At 38.3% G+C, this 24,294-nt stretch overlaps 1 protein-coding gene and 1 long non-coding RNA gene across 3 annotated transcripts in view; one reads left to right on the top strand and one right to left on the bottom strand.

Annotated features, from left to right (window-relative positions):
• Positions 1-10,547: 10,547 nt before the first annotated feature.
• Positions 10,548-14,251, bottom strand: TSPYL1 (TSPY like 1). The gene has a single exon (XM_059941364.1). The coding sequence runs from the start codon at positions 14,131-14,133 to the stop codon at positions 12,823-12,825; it is 1,311 nt and encodes a 436-aa protein (XP_059797347.1). The 5' UTR covers positions 14,134-14,251; the 3' UTR covers positions 10,548-12,822.
• A 636-nt stretch (positions 14,252-14,887) lies between these two features.
• LOC132375962 (uncharacterized) overlaps positions 14,888-24,294 on the top strand; it is a 40,678-nt gene continuing 31,271 nt past the window's right edge. For both annotated transcript variants that reach the window (XR_009506177.1, XR_009506178.1), the window contains exon 1: positions 14,888-15,655. This is a non-coding gene — a long non-coding RNA (uncharacterized LOC132375962). The remainder of the gene's footprint in view (positions 15,656-24,294) is intronic.

Here is a 24,294-nt window from a genome sequence, read left to right as displayed (position 1 = left end):
ACCCCATGTCAAGCAAGTCTATAGGCGCCATTTTTCCAACAAGTATTTGTTCACTTCGTGTCTCTGTCACATTTTGGTAATTCTTGCAATATTTCATACTTTTTCTTTATTATTATGTTTGTTATAAACTTTAATGGATGAGGAGTTGTTTCTCATGGATGAGCAAAGAAAGTGCTTTCTTGAGGCAAATCTACTCCTGGTGAAGGTGCTGTGAAGATTGTTGAAATGACAACAAACGACTTCAAACTTAGTTGATAAAGCAGCAGCAGAGTTTCAGAGGATTGACTCCAATTCTGAAAGAAGTTCTACTGTGAGTAAAATACTATCAGATAGCATCACATGCTACAGAGAAGTTGTTCATGAAAGGAAGAGTCAATCTGTGTGGCCGGCTTCACTGATGTCTCTCTTTAAGAAACTGCCCACAGCCATCCCAGCCTTCCGCAGCCACTACCCTGATCAGTCAGCAGCCGTCAGCATCGAGGCAAGACCCTCCACTGGCAAAAAAATTACAACTCGTTGAAGGCTCAGATGATGGTTAGCATTTTTAAACAAGAAAGTATTTTTAAATTAAGGTATGTACATTGTTTTTTTAGATATAATGCTATTGCACACTTAGAGACTACAGTATAGTGTAAACATAATTTTGTATGCACTGAGAAGCAAAAAAATTCGTATGACTCGCTTTGAGATACTCACTTTATTTTGGTGGTCTGGAACTGAACCCACGATATCTCCAAGGTATGCCTGTATATATTCATCATAGCTTACATTTATTTTGTGTCTTCTATACACCAGACACTTACACACTTAAATGTGTTATCTCATTTCATCCTCTCAACACCCCTGTGAGATGGTAATATTATCACCTCCATTTAATGACTCTACCTCAGAAGGAATTGAATGAAGCACAGAGAAATTGAGTTGTTTATCCAAGGTCACACAGCAGTGATAGAGCCAAAATCTGAACCCAGGTAATCTGACTCAGGAACCTGTGCACTCATTCATTATATTATTCTTCAACCCTACACAACATATAAAATGAGAAGGCACTTTCTTAGAAATAAGATCATATGGCCATCCAAATTTAATGTTAAATCATCCACATCCACTAAGTAGTGACTATTGTTGGGGAAGTGCCCCAATAATACTACTAAGGGGAGACTAAGTTACTAAGGGGAGAAACAAGAATTCATGATCCTCACTTCATGCCTTAAATCAACAGTTCTCAACCCATTAGATATAACATTCCTTTTTTGTTATTGGTGTTCTACCGACCCCATCTTACTAGAGGAGGACAGAAGGCACGGGCTGCAGTTCCAGCTCTGCCTTTCATGAGCTGTAGAAATCTGGGCAAGTAAAAGAAAGTAATTCTTAAAATATCTATTTTAATTTGTAAATGCTTGGGTATGCCTATATTAAATTACATGATGTAGTTAGATGGCTATACCTATAGAATCAATAGTTCCCTGTATTTTTTGGAAATTAACCTCTTTTAAGATACATGGTTTGCACATATTTTCTCCCATTCCATAGGTTGCCTTTCCAAGCTGTTGATTGTTGATAAAATAAAAATAAAAGTCTTAAAAAGCTTCGTGTCAGAGTTTAATTGGCAATTTTTTTCACTCTTACTGTTAGGTAATGATGTATCTTACAATCAGTGTTTTAGAGTAAATGAAATAAGTTGCTTTCAAAAATGGAATGTATAAAAAGTGGAAAAAATTTTTGTTTTCATATGTAGGATAGTGGTAGGTTCTAGGCTTAAATAATAAATTTTTCATCTACATGAATATTCAGCAATGGATAATTAGTTTATATGGGACACTGTCTATCACATTGCAGGATGCTAGCATCCTTAATGCCCCTGATGAATGCCAATAGCACCCACATTCATTGTATTGATAATAACCAAAATAACTCTGGCAAATTTCCCAAGCATCCTCTAGGGGGAGGTACACAAACACATTGAGAATCAGTTTTTTTAATGCTTGTGGATGTGGTATTCCCATTCCTGGTCACTAGAGGGAGGAAGTAGTCTTTAAAATAATCTATTATATTTAAAATATTTTATAGAACAATTTAAAATATAATAGCTGGCTTCATTATTTAAAAAAAAACAAATAATGAACCAAAAAATTAATAATAATCTGACTAGTTTGTCGTTGGTGTTAAAGTTTAAACCGTTCCAAAGAGAATATTTATGCCAATTTTATAAATCATACATTCATTAAAAGAACTAAGGTATGAGTTGTCAACAAATGTTTCATGCTCTATATGTTATTCAAATTGAATCATAATCTTTTTTATACTTAGGCTATCACTGTTACAAAATTTAAATTTTCTCAGACAAGCTTGTTTGGTTATGATGGCTCCCTGTGACAGCATTTAGCCACTCACCCCACCAGAAAAAAAAAGCCTTGCTTTTACCAATCATAAAGGAAATCAGAGACAAGGTCCCTGACCTGAGTGACCTCATGCCTTTGTATGCGGGGTGTGATGGTTAATTTTGTGTGTCAATTTGACAGGGTTAATTTGACAGGTTAAATATTATTTCTGGGGGTGTCTGTGAGGATGTTTTCTGGAATTAGCATTTGAATTGGTGGACTCAGGAAAGTATCAGTAGATTGCCCTCCCCGGTCTGGGTGGGCATCATCCAATCCGGGAAGGCCTGAATAGAACAAAAAGGTAGAGGAAGAATTTGCCCCTTTTACTTCCTGCCTGAGTACTTGAGCTGGGACATCAGTCTTCTCCTGCCTTTGGACTGGTAATCATACCATCAGCTCCCCTGGTTCTCAGGCCTTGGGATTCAGATGGGTATTATACCATTACCAGCTTTCCTGGGTCTCCAGCTTGCAGGTGGCAGATCATGAGACTTCTCAGCCTCCATAACCACACAAGCCAGTTCCTCATAATAAGTCTCTTCCTGTTGTCTCTGTTTCTCTGGCAAACCCTACTAATACTCTGAATAAAGACACATATGTTGGAATCAGACAGATCTGGCTTTAAATCTCAATTGTGCCACTTACTAGCTGTTCAGTTTGAACAGGTCACTTCTCTGAGCCACAATTTCCTTTTATATAAGATGAATATAATAAAACTTAATTTACAGGACTGTTGTGAAGATGAAATATGTGTAAAGTATTTATCCCAATGGGCTTTCAATAAATAAAAGCTGACTTGGTAATTTTTATTATCTTTATGCTAAGTTTTACCTATATTGAATACACTGCAGACAGTACAAAATCAACGTCAAATTCTGTTATGAAACAATAAGTATATCGAAGTTCAAAAATGAAAGAAATCCATAAAGGGTGAAGCTGTAAGTGAAAGAAAGGAGAGTTGAATTGGACCAAGTAAATATAACTGGAATAATCTTAGAAAAACATGAAACATTAGGATGTAGTAATAATACTTGTCTGCAATGTTCCAGTTATTTCTAAATGATTCTAGACATATAGTATATTTCCAGTTCATAGAAAAAGTTTATTGCTGGAACTAAATGCGTTACCTCATTCTTCCACATAATATTACTTTATACAATACTTTAAGGGAAAAAAATTATGTGAAATATATACCTTTAATAGCTAATTGGAGAGGATTCAGCAAAACTGACCCAAGAGTAAACTTGAGAAATTTGGCCATTACTTAACAATAGTTGACTACAACAGTACCTAGACTACCAGGTACCCACAAGTCCTTAGGCCCATCTCAACACAACTCTTAATTGCACCGTGCTAAGAAAGGCAGAGCTTGGTGAAAAGGATAAGTATTAAGTATCTGTTATAAGTAATCACTCTGTTGACTCAATTAAACCTCAATAAATATACATCCTCTACATTTCTTAGTGATATCAACAGTTTTTTACATCTCAGCTGCCAAATTCCAGAATGATATTAAAACATTTGACATTTGGCCCATTCTGTTCTTCTGAGGAAAGGTAAAACTAAGCATTTAACTCAGACAGTAAATATCAAAAATTATATTCTAAAATACAGGAAATAGATATATGATGGGGTTTGGATACCCTCTATTGTTTAACATGAAGATAAACAGATATATAAAGATAAATAAATAAACATATCCTTTTTAAAACCATTTATGAATGAATTAGGAATAACTTTCAATTAAGGCCAAGATATTTGTACTTAACTAGGATTTTATCTATGTTTTTATGCCAAAGTTGCAGGCTGCTGCAGTGTGGTGGAATGTGCCCTAGCTTGAAATAAGAAACCCTAATTGAATGCAGCCTATGCTGCTTACATCTAGATGAATACACTTCAATTTGCTGAGCCTCTATTTCCCTATTTATTAGTAAATGGGAATAGTGGTATGGAAACCTAAAACAAGAGCATACATGGAAATTCATGATATTTCTAACAATCTGCAGAGAAGGTTATGGAGACAGAGATGTGTACTTGAAGGAGAACTGGATATCCCCAAGGCTCAAATTGTGACTCATGGGACAAGGAATTCAACTGTGATTAAAAGAAGGTCAGAGAAGCGTCTTGTAGGCATCTGAATGTGCAGAAATGGAATGGGAAGCTCAGGGAGATTCTTGAGGGTGCCCCCAGGGAGATTGTTATTGAGTATATCTGTATTAGCTACAGAACAATATGCCCTGAGCAGACTGAACTTCTTCAGTGACCAGAGGATAACAGAACCTCTTAGTTTGTAGGTTAAGGGAATCTCCAAAGAGATCAATTTTGGCCTGGAATTAAGGGAGAAGTAGTTTAAAAAAAAAAAAAAAAGTAATTCCAAAATTGGAATTATACTACAGCATGAGAACAACTTGCAAATATAGTCTTGCAAGTAGAGTCAGCAATTTTTAAGCACAGAAAGAGAGAAGCCAAAACACCGGAGATGGGCAAATGGAGTTCCAGTTTTTGAATTCTCAACAATATTTTAAAATGTGCTATTTATTGAGGTTATAACTTACATACACTATAGTGCATGAAATTTAAGTGTACAGTTGAACAAGTTTTGACAAGTGGATACATCTGTGTTATCATCACCCAAATTAAGATGGGGAGCATTACTATCACCTCTGAAAGTTTGCTCGTGCTTCTTTCTACTTACTCTCCCCAACCCTGAGGCAACCACTTTTTGGATTTCTGTCACCATAGTTAAGTTTCCTGGGCTAGTGACCTTCACATATATGGAATTATATAGTATGTACTCTCTTATCTGGCATCTTTCACTTAACATAATGATTTAGAGATTCAACTATGTTGTTGCATAATCAAGTTTGTTCCTTCTTGTTATGTGTAGTGTTCCATTGTATGAATACATCATAATTTATTCATTTGTTGGCAGACATTTGGTTTGTTCTAATTTTGAGCTATTGTGAATAAAACTGCTATGAATATTCTTGTGCTGTGTGTAAATCATACCTTAAGAAAGAAAACAATGACAAATACCAAAAACAAACAAAATCTATTATTAGGTAACATCTGTGGTCACTTAAAATAGCAAAGAGAGAATGGCTGAGGCAAAAACAACAGTGAGGTGGTAGGGGTTAAATAGTTGGAGCTCAGTGTTAACCACTGTTCATGGGATCACGGAAATGCAAACTAATTCAAATGGGATATGTATACTGACTAGAAATCAAGCGGAGAACACACTATTTGCCAATACTAAGCTTTCCTGAACTCTGGAATCAGAGTTTGAAGCTTGAAAAAAAATGAAGACTTGGAAATGAAAACATTCACAGGCTTCTGTGTACAAATCATGATTTTAGTAGCTGTGGCTGATTCTGCAATGCCAATCTCTGATCCATCAGTGGGCCTCAACCTCAAGAAATGTGTGCTGAAGCCCTCAATAAGACCCATATTTCTAGAACTTCATAAAGGAGTACATGAATCCCAAAATAAGTTTCTAGATATATGGTCAATTTGGGGCAATGTTGGGTCTTATGTAGAGCTGTATGAAATAAACCACCTTCACCAATAACTCTTCACAATAATATATGCTTCCTACTTACTTCTTATAGTCTCTAATTATAGAACAATCTTTTAAATATGAGTATTTTTATTACTTTGATGGAAATTGAGCAGGCCTATAAACTAGGCTTTTAACTGTGCACTTCTGTAGTTTAAATTTGTTTTCTAATTTTGATGACTGGTTAAAAATAAGCTCTATAACATCATTTTTAATATTTCTCCAACTTTATTTTGAAAAATTTCAAACCCACAGAAGTTGAAGTAGTAATATTAAAATACTATTAATACTGCCTTCAAAAAAAAAAGCAGAGTGATCAATAGAGGTAAAAAAAAGATCACTAAGAAGTCATTTTCTTTTTTGACTAGGAAATTTGAAAGACAAAGCACATCTGCTATAATGGACTGCATCTGGGAGGAACTGGCACACTTTTCTAACCCCTCTGCCTGGAGGGGGCATCTTTCCCTAATTCCTTAAGAGGTACCAAGTATGCTTGCTGATGCCCTAGAACAAAGTTAAACCACACACACACACACACACACACACACACACAAACAAACACACGATAATAGATGGATCTACAGTTGATGGAAAGATCGTGTCTTAAAGATGCTATGTCACTCTGAAAGGAAGATCCCGGGAGGGAGAAGTTCAACAATGAGGTGGCTACAGACTAGATTTGCAAACGACATGAAATTAGGGAGAATTACTCATTAGAAAGAATCCTCCAAATGTGAATAGGTTAGGAGAATTAGCCTAACAGAATAAAATTTAGTATAGATATGTGTAAAGCGTTGGACACAAAGTTCAATAAAATGCAGTAAGATGGTGAAGTCAAACTCAGCAGCATGTGAATACTTTAAAACTTAAGGGTTTAGTAAAAGGGTAATATTGCTGCCCCAAAAGCTAATGCTCTCCCAGGATCCATTTAAAGAAATATACTATTCATAATAAAGGCAGGAAAAAAAATCTCATTCTATTTTGTTATTTGGATGTTATTTTGTTCAGTTCTGGGCACCGAGTTTAGTAAGAGCACTGGCATAATAAATCTTGTTTAATTAGCATACAAAACGGATGAGGAACATTGAAGGAACTGATATATAGCCAGGTTGGTGAGGGGACATTGAGAAGGATGTAATGAAGATCTTCAAGTACTTAGAACTCTTTGGTGGAACCAGGCTAATTCCATTCTGCACGACTACAGGGGTCAAAATAATGGAGCAAATGTGCTGTGAGGGAACTATATGCCAGGCCCTTTGCAATAGCTAGATGTTGTAAGGCAGTGGATTTCTGAGTAAATTTAATAAAACTCAAAACGAGTGAGCATTCCCTCACTTCAGGAGTCCAAGGAAAGGTTATCCATGATTCTAAAACCTGTCTGCACCTTAAGATCTAATTTATTGGTTTGAGGGAGAGCCTAAACATCAAAATTTTTTCAAAGCTCCCCAGCTATTTATAATGGGCAGTCAGGTTTGAGAAATATTAAGCTAGATGACTACTTATCTGGATATGAACTAAATAAGAAATTAAAATGAGAGGCAGGTAAATGGAAATTAGTATTTTTTAGTTACATATTATATGCCAGGCATTGTGCTTGGCATTTTCACACTCTAACCTTTATTAACTAGGTTAATACTTGGAATCTTTTAGCACAGTGCTTGGAACATAGTAAGCTCCCAATTGGTTGCTGTTATTATCCTCTCTATAACCATATAATCCATTCTCCAAATATATCCTGGGAGAATATTAGCTTATAATAAAGATATTATCATCCCTGCATTACGGACAAGGAAACCGAGGCTCAGGGAAGGTATTTATTTTGGCTAATGCACTAGGTGGTAGACTGTAAAACTGAGTTAATCCCAATTTAAAACCAGCATGTCTTCCCTGTCTCTTCAAGTTGCTAATAAGACATTTAGTTATTTATAAAAATTAGCAATTTACCTAACTGACCTTTTCCATTTTTAATAGAACCATTTCTTCCTGGCCTGTTCTCAAGGAAATTATATTAAATGCAAATCCTGAAAAAGTGAAACCGAGAAGTAGATATTCAGTTTTCCTAACGTAGCATCATGGAAATTCTTCTGTAGGTTTCGAGAACCTCTGAGGTCAGAGGAAATATATCAAGGTGACCCTTCAGAGTTCAAACAATTCACTTCAAGCAAACATGGAGACGGTACTGTTCACAAGTGAAACACCTCCCATTCTGATGAATGGATAAAGATTGTTATCTGTCACTTCTATACAATCTAGGACTTCAATTATATACTAACATTGAGGGAGAGGAAGATGGCCCTGAAGGTATGGTCCTGATCATCTCTGACACCTCCTCCTGGCCACATTAAGCCCCTGAGTTTTCTTATGCACACAACTAGTTTGAGGATGTGAATTTGCTGAAGAGGAAACATCCAAAGAATGGCACCCCCTCAGTGAGATAGTTCCTCAAGGGCAAGGACAACCTTTACTTTACTATCCCATATAATCCTTAATATAGTATCCAATACAAAATAAGTAATAATTGCTGCAAATTCTAATTTTCACTACACTTTAGACTACACTAATTTTCAAAAATAAAATACACTTTTCAGGAAGGTACAGAGAACATAAAAATATGAAATAAATATTAAAAAGTAAAATAAAATATGCTTCTTCAAGTGGTGAGCATTGAATTGACTTGGTCCAATGCTAGCTTGGGATATTTTTTTTCTGTTGCTGGCCAACTGTTAAAATTTGGAGCCCACGTAACACACACAAAATGGTGTGTTTACTGACTGAAATTATTTTATTTTCTGAGCTTCACGTACATCTGTAAACCAAAAAATACAGACCATTTTATTCTAGAAAATACGAAGCTGTAGGTCATAAACGTTGTTAGAGACTATTTTTTTATTATTTATTTATTTATCTATTTATTTTTGGCTGAGTTGGGTCTTTGTTGCTGCACACAGGCTACTCTTCGTTGGCGGTGCACGGACTTCTCATCGCGGTGGCTTCTCTTGTTGCAGAGCATGGGCTCTAGGCGTGCAGGCTTCAGTAGTTGTGGCTTGTGGGCTCTAGAGCACAGGCTCAGTAGTTGTGGCGCACGGGCTTAGTTGCTCCGTGGCATGTGGGATCTTCCCGGACCAGGGTTCAAACCCATGTCCCCTGCATTGGCAGGTGGATTCTTAACCACTGTGCCACCAGGGAAGCCCGAGACTACTTTAAATAACCAATGTAACTATCAGTGCAAATTTGGCACCCATATCTACCCTACTTATACCCCAAATTAGTTTCACACAATACGTTTTACGAAGTACTGAGTATATCTTAGGTACTCAAGAACAAATTGATTAAAGACATATCATTTTACCTTTTACCCATTGGCTTCTAGCTATACTTTACACATCTTGAATTTTAGCTAGATAAACCTTGCCCTAAAGTCACAAAAAATTTCATGGGGAGAAAAGATTAACATGTTTAACTTTTACAGATATTTTATATGCTTTGACATATTCATCAAGAAGTCTAGAACCACACTGTACTATATAAAATTTACCAGCAGCCACTTTTAAAAAATGTGTAAGTAGGGGAAGTTAATTTTATTAATATATTTATTTAACCCAATATATCCAAAATATTTCAATCTGCAATCAATATAAAAATTCAGACATTTTACATCCTTTTTTTCCACACTAAGTCTCTGAAATCAAGTATGTATTTTATACTTTAGCAGATCTCAATTTGGACTAACCACATTTCAAGTGCTCAACAGCCATTGGTGACAAGTGGCTCCTGTATTAGACAGAACATGTCTATAGAGTCTAACCCCCCTTCTATCTCCAGTGTGATCGTCACCTTAAAATGTACAAAAACAAAGCACATAAAAGTTGATCCAAAATTAATGCCCTGTTAAAATGGCAAGTGAAAAGTTAAATGTTATAGTGTTTAAACTTTTTCTAATTATTTAAACAAGAAATTTATTTAAGAAAGGCTTTGCAAATTTGTTGACATCACTTTTACAAATGCCTTGAAAACCGTTTTCTTCTTTCCATTACCTCACCAAAAATCTTTTCTGAGTACTAAGTTATTTTGTTCTTTTTTCCCATTTGAGTTATTCATTTTGTCATTCAATAAATATTTATCTGGTGACAACTATGGGCAAAACATTATGCTAGATGCAGTAAGGAAAGTAAGACACCCTACATCTGCTTTCACAAAGCTTTCAAATTAGAAAGAAAGGGAAAGAGTGAAAAACATGTGAAAGTGTATCTATTTTTACTGTATCACTGTGTCAATTATTTGGACATCAGTCTTTCCCCAATTCTTTAACAACAAAGGGAATGGACTTACCTTCCCAGGACCTGACAAAATGCCTTAATAAATATTTGTGGAATTCACTATAATGAATTATTACATGTTATTTTCTAGAACAGAGGTCCCTACAAAGTACACTAAGTACAAAAAGAAATATTTCATCTTCCCTAAGAAGAACAGAAAAACTATAAGGCAAAAGAGTTATCTATGACAGGCCTTAAAGGATTTGACACAGAAGGTGGTGAGGTTTGAAGAAAAGAACAAGTTTCTACAGTTGAGAAAGTATAAGGATAGAAGAGTGTATCACTCATGATAAGAACTCTATGAATGTTTGCTTACTAAATACACAAGTGAATAAAGAGAGCCTGAATGACCTGAGAATATCATTTATAGAGATAGAAATGGAGGCTTTAAGGAAGTGAAGGGGGGATGGTGCTACACAAGCTGTATGGAAAAGAATGCAATCATGAGTAAGAAGTTGAAATTGTTACCATTTTAAAGTAAAACAACAAAAACAACAAACCTCCCTACCAAAAGTAGTGTTCATTTTCTTACTTTTGGGATAACGCCTATTGTATCCATTTAAGAACTTTAATAATTCCATAACCTGCCGTCACCTAGAACAATTTCTTCATGTGTTTTTATGCGCAGGGTGAGAAATAAGAAATCTAGCAGAGTAACATGCTTTTATTTTACCATCATGCATATAAGGAAAGACAAATATATCAATGGTATACTTTCAATGTGACAGAGCAACCTCACAAGTATTTATGCTACTTAGGAAAAGAGACACATCAATTACTAAGTTGTTAACTGGGCAAATTATCAAGACAATTAAGCCACACATTTTTAGTAAGTTATTTTTCCATGAAGACAACAATTTCCAAAGTCTTAATAATATGACAAGAACAAGTTATTCAAATTATATTTCTAAGGATACGGTTTTAACAGAAACAAGTTGAAATCCACTACAGATATTCATTTAAGTCTCTATATCATACAGGAAAATAAGACTGTTCCAAATGTTCCCAACTGAAAGCAAAATAAAGCCTGTACAGCTCAATTTTCCCAGTAAGCAGAAATAACATAACAGGATTTACTAAATACTAGTGAAATAAAAGACACAGTATTAATCCTCCTCATAAAGTCAGTCAAATGAAAACGAAAGAAAGCACTCAAAGTTGCGTTGCATTTCTTTAAAGATCTCTTCTCTAGACAACATATTTAACATTCCAACCCCCTTCAATTCTCCCATGTTTATCCTGAGAAAAAGAACTTCTCTCATCACCACTGACAGAGAAAGAACCTTCCTTGAAGGCTCTCAGTCTTCATTTTAGGCCCAATTTTTACCTGGCTCATTTTTGCCTGTGGTCTTCTGTTTAGTTTCCCATGCTTTGGGCACCCATCACAATATCTTTAGTTCTTCCATCCATTAGGGCCTAGGTATTGCTTTTCATTTAATCTAATAAATCTGTCTCCCTTTAAACCCTCTAGATGTTGCTAAAGTGGGTGGAGGATAGGGAAGAAAGCAGAGGGAAATAAGAGCTCTGGTAGTCTATTACACAAGACAACCTGTCCCTGGAAATAATGGAGAGCCAAATTAAAACTAAAAGACCTGATTCTGCAGATGTTTATGAGCTATCACTTCTTTTAAGAGCCAGGAGAGAGACACTGGAGAAAGTGTACTGCCACCCTGGCACTTAATCACGCTCCCGATGAGAAAAGGAGGCACAAAGAGGTACCTAAGTTTTGGTTGAATTCACTAGTTGAGGCTGAGAAAGCCTGGTACTTTGAATGGACACCAGCCTTAGACCATCCTGCCACCAGGACAAGTCTACCTTGTCACCTCAACCACTTGCCTGACAAGTAATAGGGTTCTGGATGATGGGAGTGGAGGAAAGGGGGGTGGGGGTGAGGAGTAGAGGAGAGGTCTTTTGGGGAGAAGAATGGAAGGTCTTTTGTGTGCTGGGAGGAAACCTGGAGATTGTTTACCAGAAACCAGAGTGGGGCTGACAATGGTCTAGAAGATGTTCATCCAGTAGGTAGCAGCCAAGGGCACAGCCAGTAGCAGACAGCGACAGGTGGCGACCAGAGGCGCAAGAAGAGCAATGGAGTCACATAAATCATACAGGCCAAGTGGTCCACTGTTGTTCTCCCTTGATATCATTAAAGGCCCGCAACTGTCCACAGGCTATATGCCTGTACTGCAGAGCAAAGTGTGTAGAATGGGCTCCTACACAAATCTAGAATTCCAGGCATAAGAGGCAGACCGGAGGCCCTGGGAACAAACGGGGTCCAAGTAGTGCAGATAAAGGCAGTGCAATTTACATCATCACAAACTTGGCTTAGGAGTGGTGTGAATCATGGCCATGCAGCATGTGATATTAATGCACATGTGGAAGTGGAGGGGTGTGGTCATGGTGGTCTCAATCTTGAGGCTGAGAGAACTGAATGTCCAGGGGAAAAAGGCTGCAAAAATGTCAGAAAGAGGGGGGGGGGGGGGAAGTAGACGGCATACCCATTTCTGTTGCCCAAGCACAGGTCCAGCAAGAGGCGGAAAGGGACTTTATGCAGGAACATTCCCAAAGGCAAAGTTTAACCAGACTGGAACCCAAAGGGCCTGGGGATCTCCACCGGCTCCCTTATTGGGCGACGTCTGGCTCTATGGACTCCCTCACGCAGCAGGTAGTATTGCAGTGGATTTGGCCACAGGTCCTCTTTGATAATCTCAGCAATCCTGTCAGACTCTGGAAGGCTGTGGTCTGAAAACCAGGTGAAGAAATTGCAAACGACCTCTTGGTTCCTGCGAATGAAGGACTGGGGTTCACGGCCCCGGCGCCATATGATTGGAGTGGAAAGAGACACCACTCGGCCAGAGGCTCTGACCTCATATTCCTTGACAATCAGCTTGTTTCGGAAATAGGGGTTTCTTCGAAAGAAGAACTTGAACTTGCAGCCTGTTCGAGGGTGCCTGAGCTCCTTCACCTCCAAATTGGTTATGTATCTTAACATCTCTGCATCTTGGCCCCTAATCATGGGGGACAACTGGGGGTGGTTCCGAAAGGCAGTGACCCAGAAGCCCGGGATATTCTGAATGATGTAGTTCCTCCGCTCCAGGTAGTGTCGACGCATCCGTCCGAACTTATGTTCTAGTTGCTGAAAGGCCCGGTCAGCCTGAGCATTCACAGTGTCCAGCTCCAGCTGGATGGCCTCCAGAGGGTTCATGCGGAGATCCATCCGCAGGGGCCGGTGCCCTGCCTCCTCCACCACTCTATTCTCCACCATTTCTATTTCTTCACCTACTGGCTTCTCCTCCATCTCCATCTCCTGCTCCACTCCCTCCTCCTCCTTCACTCCTTCCTTCTCCGCCACCTCCTCATCCACTGTGACTGAGAAGAGGGGGCCCTCTTCAGTCTTCACTTCCTCAGCCTTCGCCTCCGCCATCAGGTCAGATCCGAACCTCTCCGCGCCACAGGTTTCTAGGGCCTTCTCCCCACCCGAGCCCCGCGGCTCTCCCCGCCGGCCGCCATTTCCCCGGCTGCCGTCCGTCGCCAGGGATACAGACGCCGTATCCAGTCTCTCCCTGGGAGGCGGAGCCTGCTCTTGCCCCGCTTCGGGCGCTACGTAACCGCCATCCCCACCGCCTCCGATATGGGGCTTACCGGCACAGACCGGACCTGCGGGAGCAGCGCGGGGGGCGCCCCGCTCCTCTGGAAGCTGGGACGGTGGGAGCGCAACGGCTTCGAAGCTCCCCTCACCCGTCTCCGCCATCACCTGTGACGCCTCAGTTTCCTCACGGAGCTTCAGGCACCTGGGAGAATCCGGGTCTCCGGGGGCACGGTCGGGAACGGTGAGACTGTGGGTTTCAGGGAGAGGCGTCCTCTCGACCCCATCCGGGCCGCTCATGTCGGCAGCAGCCAGACAAACGTCAGGCTACCGTCTGTTTTTCCTCGCAGAAGCCGCGCTCGGGGAATAACCGCCGCTCCCACCGAAAACCCGCCGCTCTCGCCACCCACTCCCTAGTCTCGCGAGCGTCTCCGTGAGGGTGACGTCACGGCTGTAGATCTCACCCTGACGCGAGAATTGGCAAGTCCTGGCCTGGCTTACCTGGTACCCTGTGGTCCGGGTGTGTTCTCTTAGTTTTATTCCTATGAATTTAATCGGGTGGACTGATAGTTTGACTTACGTAAATAAATGTGGCTCGCACTCAGAGGCTGAAGCAGTGAGGACCCTCCCTGCGATGCATCTGGAGAGTACCTCCAGCTTGTAGGGATCCCAGTACTACACTGCCTGCTGTCGTCTGAAAACATGTTTTTCTGGTGTTTGGTATTTTCTAGGCAGGAAGGTAAATCTACTCCCTGTTATTCCATAATGGCCAGGAGCAAAAATCTTCTCTTTATTTTTAAACTAAGTTGAATAGCAAACTGTTTCCCTTTTCTCAAGTAGAAGTGAAATGAAAATATTCTGGCCTCTGACATCACTGGGAGAAAAAGCTACTGAGCGACTTTTCACCACGAAATTGATGCATATTGTTCCTTGCTAGTCTTACCTTTATAATCTGCATCAAAGAAGAGCTTGTCCTGCGTAATGTCTGCAGGAATTAAGTCAGGATCGATTTGCTAAATCTTGCTCCATGGCCCCTCACTGCAGGAAATAGAAAAGCTATTTCCAGCCCCGTAAACTATTAATCTATTAACGAGTTTAGTTCTGCAAGGAGGTAGGAAAGGTTGGCTTTGGTGAAGTATCTATTCATGGTAATTAGCTCATAGAGCTAACTTTAAGAGGGATGTCAGTGTCTCTGGTTGTTTTAGTTTGTTGACTTGTGAGGAAAACTGGTGTTAGAGAGTTAGGAGGCCTCAGAGAAATACCGGTGGAGGGGCCACCCACTGCCATTTTTATGAAGAAAAGCCAGTTAAAACGGGTAACCAAGATGGTCTTAAGTAGAAAAGAAACTGCATAATGCCAGCTTTCAGTTAGTTGCCTCAAGGTGTAAAAGAGGCAAACTTTTTTTTTTTCTATTTGCTTTGCCTTGTATAGTAGACTGAACAATGGCCCGCCAAGATGTCCATGTCCTAACCTTCAGAACCTGTATGTTATCTTACGTGGCAAGAGGGACTTTGCAGATTTGATTCGGTTAAGGAGCCGGAGATTGAAAGATTGTCCTGGATTATTCGGGTGGGTGGACCCTGTGTAATTATGATGATAAGAAGGAGGCAGGAGTGTCAGTGTGAGATGTGATGACCAGAGCAGAGGTGAGAAAGAGAGAGAAAGAGAGAAGAAAAAAGATTTGAAGATGGAGGAAGGAACGAAGATCCAAGGTATAAAGGTAACCTCTAGAAGCTGGAAAGGAAGGAAATAGATTTTCCCATAGAGCCTCCAAAGGAATGCAACTGCACCAGCACCTTGAGTTCATCTAACCTCCAAAACGGTAAGATAATTAATTTGTGTAGTTTTAAGCTGTTAAGTTTGTCGTAATTTGTTACAACAGTATGAAATGAACACTCCTTGGGTTGAGGTTTGGTTGCATCTGTGTGTGGCTCAAGTTTTTCCTGGCAGCATCCCCTTCAACCTCACCATTGCTTCCCCTGAGGTCCTGCCCAACAGCTACGATGTATTGTATCTTGAGTCTCTTTTTGGCTATCAAGTCCAGAAATATACTTAGGCAATACGTACACAGAAAGGCAAAGTTAAACCCAAAACCTACCATAAAATATGTTTGAGAAGACTGTGAACTCCAGGACAGGGTCATGGTTTTGTTTAGTACTGTTTACCTAGTGCCTGGTACACTGCCTTCCACAGTGTTGCATAGATTATTAGAATGTTAAACAAAGGAACAGATGCACAGAATACGATTTCTTCTGCCTGCGGCTTGGTGCTTGCAGAAGTAAGGGGCACATGGGTTGTCACCCTGCTCTCCTCCCTGTCAGCCACCAGCAAACCAGAGGACTGCTCTACTGTCTTCAGTAACGAAATCCTAGTCAGAATGAATTTGGATATATGCATCAAAGCCTCAGAAAGCATAGAAAAACCACAGGGAAAACAGTTTTGTTTTACAAATAATGTATATTTGTGTGGTCACACTGTATGACAAACAAACACTGAAAGGACTGACATATTTGGGTGAGTTTACATAGCAAAGCCTCAAACCACCAGCACTGTATTTCCAATTCTTCTCTCATTTCTGAACAAGCCAAGGTAACGATTCCAAGCCTTACTTCATTTCTGTCTGCAAGAAATTGATATGAACCTGTAATGCATGGCTGAAATTACTTTTGTATAGATAAGAATGAATAATGGAATTTTCTACAAGGCCCACTTCTTCCTCATTACTATGAAATCATCCTCTATCTTGGAACTAGAATAATTTAATTTGGCCTAAAGTGGAAGCTTTTATTACTAACATGCCTTCTATTTTTGAGCGGAAGACAGTATCCGGCTTTGACCAGTACTAGAAGATGTGGCTTTATTTGTCCAAGTCACCATTATGATGTCCGAAAGTATAATTAATTAGTACTCTAACTGATAATGTTAGGAAAGACTCCAGTGATAGATGGTGCATGTAAATGTAATCAGGACTGTGGTGAGTGTAATTTCCCTCAAGAGTATTGAGACACTTTGGGGGAACCCTTCCTTCGCTTATTGTCAGTACATTTGAAAAAGGCCGTGATATAGACTATTTGATTGAATGAATCCGAAATGAGGACAAACTTAAATTTCTTCTAATTTTAATTATCTGAAAATCACAGTAGAGAAGTGATTGTGATTATAACTCTTTATTATAGAAAATGGAGGGCCAAGGTTATGATCACTTTGGAGTAAGTGCTCACTTTTGAATAAGAGAAGGGGCAGCTAGAAGCAAGGATTTAGAAGGAAAAGCAGATATGTGTGTTCTATGCCATTTCTTTTTTTAAAGAAAGAGTCTGCTTGTCAGAAGGACCTGTCTGGGATTTCAACCTGTACGAAGTCTCACATGCTAAAGGAGTTACTTTGCCATGCAGGGAAAAAAAATGTGGTTGCTATTTGCCACAGAAGATTGTACTTATTATAGTAGGGCTATTCCTTGTGAGTTCTTCCTTTTTTAACCTAAAACCTTAAAAGGGATATGTGTCTCTTTTATATGATGCAGGTTATCCTGCTATCTGAAACACACTCTGTTTGGGCAGATACTACCCATTCTTTTTCTTTCTTTCACCACAAACCTTTCTTGCCTTAGATCGTGCTAGGCATTTTACATGCATTAAATTGTCAAACGTTATAGAAGAGGAAACAATAATGCTGAGAGGTTAACTGCCTTAACCAAGGTCATACACTACATTTTGCCTCCCTCTCCCTAACTCTACCCCTAAGGTAGAGTTCCTTTACCACTCTACCACTCCTCCTCTGAATTCCTGCAACTCTTATGAGCTGTGCCATGCAATTTAGATGTAATTATACTCTTCCTCTTAGTGACCCTTGTTGTTTCATACATGTCAGTCTCATCATCCCAGCATCCCAGCATCATCCCATGAGATAGGAGCCCAGTTGCTTCTTCCTTTGTATTTACTCAACATAGCATGGAGCTGAGATTTTGGTAGATTCTTAAGGATATTTGTTGATTTCAATAAATTAAAACCTTGATGATCTTACAAAAACTAACAGTGTGTCTGTACTGCTTTACATTTTACTTGATGTGGGAATATATTTTGGTTATGTTTCATATATTACCTTCTTGCACTTTGGAATCTAAGATGTATTTGTACACTACAGAACAGTTGTGGGGCAGTTGGCAGTAAACCCCACTACCCCAAGGAATCTAATATATTCTAATATGGTTCTGTGAGAAAATGTTCACAGAACTATGAAATTATTCTCCATATATCAAGGAATCATTGATTCTTCAGGAAAGATTTCTCAGATGGTAAAGATTTTAGCAGAAGTTCAGACATCTTTGTTTTGCAGAATGATATATTTTATGCTTGCAATTAATGAAGCTTTCACATATTTACTGCTTCTGATGTACCAGTCAGTGTTGTAAACACCATCCCATTGTATCATTTAGTTCTCATAAGAACCCTGTGAGGTAATGCTGTTATGACCTTCATTTTACCCACTAGGGAAATGAAGCAGAGATTGAGTCACTCAAAATTACCTACAAAATGGTAGGCCCATGAATTAAATCTGGGTAGTTTGACTCAAGAGATCATGCTCTCTGAGCAAAATGCAAAGTCACTTCTTAAAATAAGAGCATAAAACTGTCCTCTCTTAGTGTTAAATTAATATGCAATTTTATGCCTCCTCCCCCATTTCCTTATCCACAAGCATATTAATATTTGTTAGGTAAGTGCCCAAGAATTTGATTTCTGTTTAGAGGAAAGGCAGTTATTCCTGATACCTAAATTCAGTATTTTCTAAACCCTATCAGACCCAACGTCACCTTTTTATAACAGATATTTTCTAATAGTCATTACCTTCTTGAAATTCATGGATAATGTAATCCACCTACACATATAAATAGAAAAACATCAATATAATGACGACCTGATGTAAAAGAGAAATAAAACTAATTTATAATAGTATCTGTTTCAACGTGTAAAGGCATTAACATGCCTAAGCTATAAGAAATGACAAAAAAAAAAAAAAAAAAAAGAAATGACAAAGTAGTTAGAAAGTTACACCTGTTGCTCTAATCACCATGGATGGAGACTGATACAGGTAGGTTTTCCTGGTGGCTCAGATATCATCAGTAGCGTTATTCTTGGTGATGAGATTTTCTGAAATGGTGACTAAATCTTGGTTAAGTTCTGGAAAAGTTCCCCTCGCTTGCCCAGCTCTGTAGTTCTTCCATTGTAAGAAATATGTTTTTTTTTTTTAATTAACTAATTAATTAATTTATTTTTGGCTGTGTTGGGTCTTTGTTTCCGTGCGAGGGCTTTCTCTAGTTGTGGCAAGCGGGGGCCACTCTTCATCGCGGTGCGCGGGCCTCTCACTGTCGTGACCTCTCTTGTTGCGGAGCACAGGCTCCAGACGCGCAGGCTCAGTAGTTGTGGCTCACGGGCCTAGTTGCTCTGCGGCATGTGGGATCTTCCCAGACCAGGGTTCGAACCCGTGTCCCCTGCATTGGCAGGCAGATTCTCAACCACTGCGCCACCAGGGAAGTCCAAGAAATATGTTTTCACATCTCTGAAATCAGGGTGTGTTTTATAAGCACTGTCAGCCAGGTGTCAGTAATGATCATTGTTACTGTCATTGCCTGAACATATGCAAACCGGGTTACTGTTACCGATTTCATTTCCAGACAGACTCTTTGAAAACTATGTGAAGAATGGTTATAACCGCTAGTTGTTGTCTGAAAACTTTCCATCAATATCTTTGGAAGGTTCAAAAAGTGCCAACATCAAAGCATACGAAATTGGTGTCAGTGGCTTTGAAGAAAACCTGAACACGAGTTGAGCACTGTTTTAAGAAATACAGCATCATCAAAATGCTCGAAAGCAAAAGAATAATTTTGTTTTGAAAACCATGGATGTTGACAACTCTGAGTCAAAAATTTTCTGAATATAAAGAAGTTTTAGAAATACCTTAATTTATTTTGCTTTTTTTTTCTTTTATATGTGTCCAGGTGTGTTTGACTTGTGTCTAAATATGTCTAAAGGAGCCCTTTAAATAGAGATAAAATTATGTATAAGAATGCACTGTGTCATAGCTTAATTGGCAATGTTTTTCTTCCCTTTTCTCTGTCTGCCTCTCATTCTTGGTGATATTTAAGTAATATTATATTTTACAACTGACAGTGTTTAGTCAGATGAAATGCCGTAGTTTCCTTCCTGGAAAATTCATAGCATAGTAAAACAGTGCAAACATACTTTGTTTTTATATGTAAAATGATGTTAAATTCCAGGCTCAGATAGATAAATATAACTGGGTTTTCCCTCCCAGAAATAGACTAGTGTCTGGTTGATGAGGACTTCCTGCATGATATCTAGCATCCCTGGCCCACCTAATGAAAGCCAATAACAACCTCCATTCTTTGTAATATCTAAAACTCACCTCCACAAATTTCCAAGAGACCCCTTAGGAAGGTACCGCTTCTACAGAGATTTTCTCTTTTGAATACTTGGGGGTACGGTATTCCCATCGCTTTTCACTAGAGGGAGCAACTCGTCTCTAAGAAAGTGGTATATCTAGTCTATGATGGAAGAACTTTGGAATGGTCTCTCACTGTAGATGAAATACTCTTGTAATTGAAATTGAATCATAATCTTTTATTCCCTCTAAGCTGTAATCGTTACAAATTAGTTTTCTCACACAGGCTTAGGTTTGTTATAATGGCTTCCCATAATCAAATCAGGCCAAAGTATCTCATATGACCCTGCCTACTCTGACAAGGCCCTTACACTGTATTACAGAAGTCATGGACCCGGTTTCAAGTTCCAGCTCTGCCACTAACTAGCTGTTTGACCTGGACTAGTAACTTCATCTTTCTGAGTCACAGTTTCCTCATAGATAAAATAGAGATTATAATACATGCTTTAGAGGCCTATTAAAAAGATGAAATAAGATACTGTAAAATATTTAACATTATAAGCTTTCAATGAATAGAAGCTGGTACTATTATTTGTATTGTTTTTATGCTAAAACTTACATACATTAAACTATTGTCCATGGTATAATAACTGGGTACTAAATTCCATTATAAAACAGATAAGTGTTTAGGAGTTCAGAGGAGAAAGACATCCATGTGGATTAAAGTAGTCAGTGAAAGCTTCATGGAAGAAACGACACTTGACTTGTATCCTGCTATGGGTAAGAGCTGAGGGGCTTGAGAAGGAGATGGGGCATTAGGACATAGTAAGCATACTTGTCCACTGCTCCAGTTATTTCAACATACATTCTAGACCTGCACTGTCCAATATAATGGTCAGTAGCCACATGTAGCTATTTAAATTTAAATTAATTAAAATTAAAAATTCATTTAATCAGTCACACCACGTTTCAGGTTCTCAGTAGCAACATCTGGCTAGTGGCTACTGTATTGGACAGTGTGTAACATTTCATTGTGGCAGAAAGTTATATTGGACAATGCTGTACTAGACATATAGCACCTTCAGGTGGTAGAAAAAAGGCTTGCTAGAATTAAAATGCCATACCACAGAGAGAGGCTTATGCTTTATAAAGTTCTTAGAAAAAAATTATTTATTAAAATTCATGCTTTCAGTTAACTTTTTAGCAAAAACTGTGTGTGTTTATATTGGAAGTAAGTATTCTCGCTGGAAGTACTTACCTACTGGCTCACTTAATATCAAAAAGATAATCCAAGTATTATGCAACCCACATCCTTCACTATAAAACTTAGATTTAAAATAATTTACCAAAGTGAGCCATTACCCTTCAGAGAAAGGACTGAAGCTAAATGAATCAAATTCAGAAAGAGTTAGTTGAAAAATTTGCGTAATTAACATTAGTCATTTAAATAACCCATAAAATGTGTTCTTGGTAATGAACTCCTACTGTATTTTTAGTAAGATGAAAAACATTTTAATAAAATGAAAAAAACAATTAATGGAAATAGTTATGTAGATTTTAAAAATTTTACTATGAATCATAGGGATTTGTTTGGTACAATACCGAAAATTGACAGTAAAGCCATTGAATAAACATGATTTTTATATTTGAAAGCATCTCAAACTCCTAAGGTTAAGAAATTTCATACAAGGGAAAATATTTCTTTGCCTTTTCTAGATAAACTCTTTAAACATTGTTCCCATGAATTTGTGCTGTGGCTGTTAATTAAAACTCCAGAGCTCATATATAAGTTACAAAAATATCAGTAATTTTTTAAAGTACAGTCCCAAGGTCAAAGAACCTTATTGGAACAACCAGACTGTCATGATGAAAAACAGCCCTCTTGTTTTAAAGCAAGTTTCATCAAGGTCATTTATACTTTGCACATAAAAATTAATTCAATATGAAAAGTTCATATTATAATGTCTAACTTGATACTTTGGTTTTCTTTCATAACACTTCATCTGTTACCTGAGAACTCTGCCTTGTGAATTCTTTGGCTCTAAGACTATATTACAACTTCCTTGAGTCTGTGAGCAATCCATTCTATGCACATCTGTCTTAAAAATGTGAATGGTTGATTTGGAAGGAGACCATCATTCATTCATTTGCTCATTAATAGAAATTATCTCATCTTCCTGTATGACATAGGTAGAATTCACCTTATTGGAAAGATTAGGAAATCTCAGAGACGTCAAGTGACTTGCCTAAAGTTATATAGCTAGTAAGTAATGTAGTGTGGATAAAAACCCAGTTTGGCTGACTTCCAAGCTCTTTCTGCTATGCCATGTTGCTTTTCTGATTTTTTAAAATCTTTGACAGTAACCAGGGAACTCAAGGACTATTGGCTCTTTCCTGATAACTGCTTTTTCCAGGGTTTATATTTTCAGTGCCCACCACCCAGAGGATCATCCTGCAGTGTTGACTGCATTGATTGAATGATTCCACACTGAAATCCAGCTTTAACAACCATGGAAACTGTATGTATTAATCTAAACAGAACATACGGCTTTTAGGAGACAAGTGCCCTCAGTGGAAACATTTATTAAATGTGGGACAGATTTAAGAAACAGTACCGCCTGCTACTGCTGATATTTGTAACTTAACAGCATTTCCAGATTCTTAGACGTGGGGTTCAAAGAGTTCATTTGCAATGAATGAACTCAAGGGTAAAAAGAGCTCTGCCTGTAAATATTTCATTAGTTTTCACTGTACTATACTCAGGAGGAAATTTTGAAAGTAAAGGTTTGTTATCAGGAAATGCATGAAGTCCAGTTTGAAAATAATTCTAACTTACCCTGAGAAAAGAATGGTAATCTGCATCCTTCCCACTTAGCATTTCATCTGCCCATATATAGTCTCTCATTATTGGAAACATTTCCCTGATTGCAAAAACCGAACAGGATCATCTTAACTACTTTCTTCTCTCCCAAAGAGAGAAGGTGTTCTGGGTTTATCCCCAGTGAAATTGCTGATGAAATGCTGATCCTAGAACTGTGTTACTAATACAAAAAAGTAAACAGAGCCACAATCTAAATTTGCTAAATTTTCTAGTCACCATTCTGGTCTGCATTGTCTTTTGGAGGACAGTAGATTGGAGGCATAGATTGGAGACCTGACCACTCTATTTGGTCTTTCTAAACTGTAAACTCAAAACATATTTGTTGGTGTTTACTACGTGCAAGACACAGAACTGTGTGATAGGATTCAAAGATCTGAAAGACGTGAACTTTGTTCATTAGGAATTTATGCCATTGTGGAGAAGATAGAGAAATAGATAATTATAATACCAGATGATAAATGCAGCAAGAGTGGTGTGAGCCAAGGGCTGTGGATTCACAGAACAGGAAGTTTATGTTCCTATAATTGACAAGAGAGCTGTGAAAGAATTCACAGAGGAGAAAGTTTTGAGATGAGTCCTAATAGAAAAATAGGATTATAACAAGAAGAGGGAGAGAGAGAATTTTAGGCTGAAGAAATACCCTGAGCAAAGACCTGGGACTCAAGTAGGAGCTCAGACAGCTTGGGGAATGGCTGAAAGAGAGGGCAATTAGTTGGGGGTGGGGGTGATGGTTCAATAAAATGGAGTCTAATGACTAACAGTCTCTTATATACTTGTGTGTGTAATATACATTATTATATGCATATAGTATATATATGCATTTTAAAACCCTGTGAATATTAGAGGATATTGGAGGTCTTTAAACAGGGGACTAACATACATTATATCAGATAATAACTTAATTGCCAAGAAAATGGCTTGAAGGTTGTATGGTTAAAGGCTGGGAGATCAGTTGTGAAATGTTGAAATGATTCAGGCAAGGATTAATGAATATATCTTTAGAAATGTGGTAGTAACAGAACAGATGACTTCAGAGAAATAATAAAAGAACTGATTAAAAAAACTAGATATGAAGGTGGGCAAGGAGTTGAGGAAGATTGATTTGTTTTAGTTTGGGCCACAAGGATGGGTGGAAATGTAAGTTATGAAATATAGGCAGAGGGTCAGGTTTTGACAAGAGGGGA

Source organism: Balaenoptera ricei, chromosome 12 (assembly GCF_028023285.1).
Source record: "Balaenoptera ricei isolate mBalRic1 chromosome 12, mBalRic1.hap2, whole genome shotgun sequence".
Lineage (NCBI taxonomy): Eukaryota > Metazoa > Chordata > Mammalia > Artiodactyla > Balaenopteridae > Balaenoptera > Balaenoptera ricei.
The sequence above is the reverse complement of the archived record's forward strand: the minus strand, read 5'-3'. Positions and strand labels throughout refer to the sequence as shown.

Coding starts and splice junctions, on each gene's coding strand:
- TSPYL1 (XM_059941364.1), bottom strand. CDS start 14,133: ATGAGCGGCCCGGATGGGGTCGAGAGGACGCCTCTCCCTGAAACCCAC.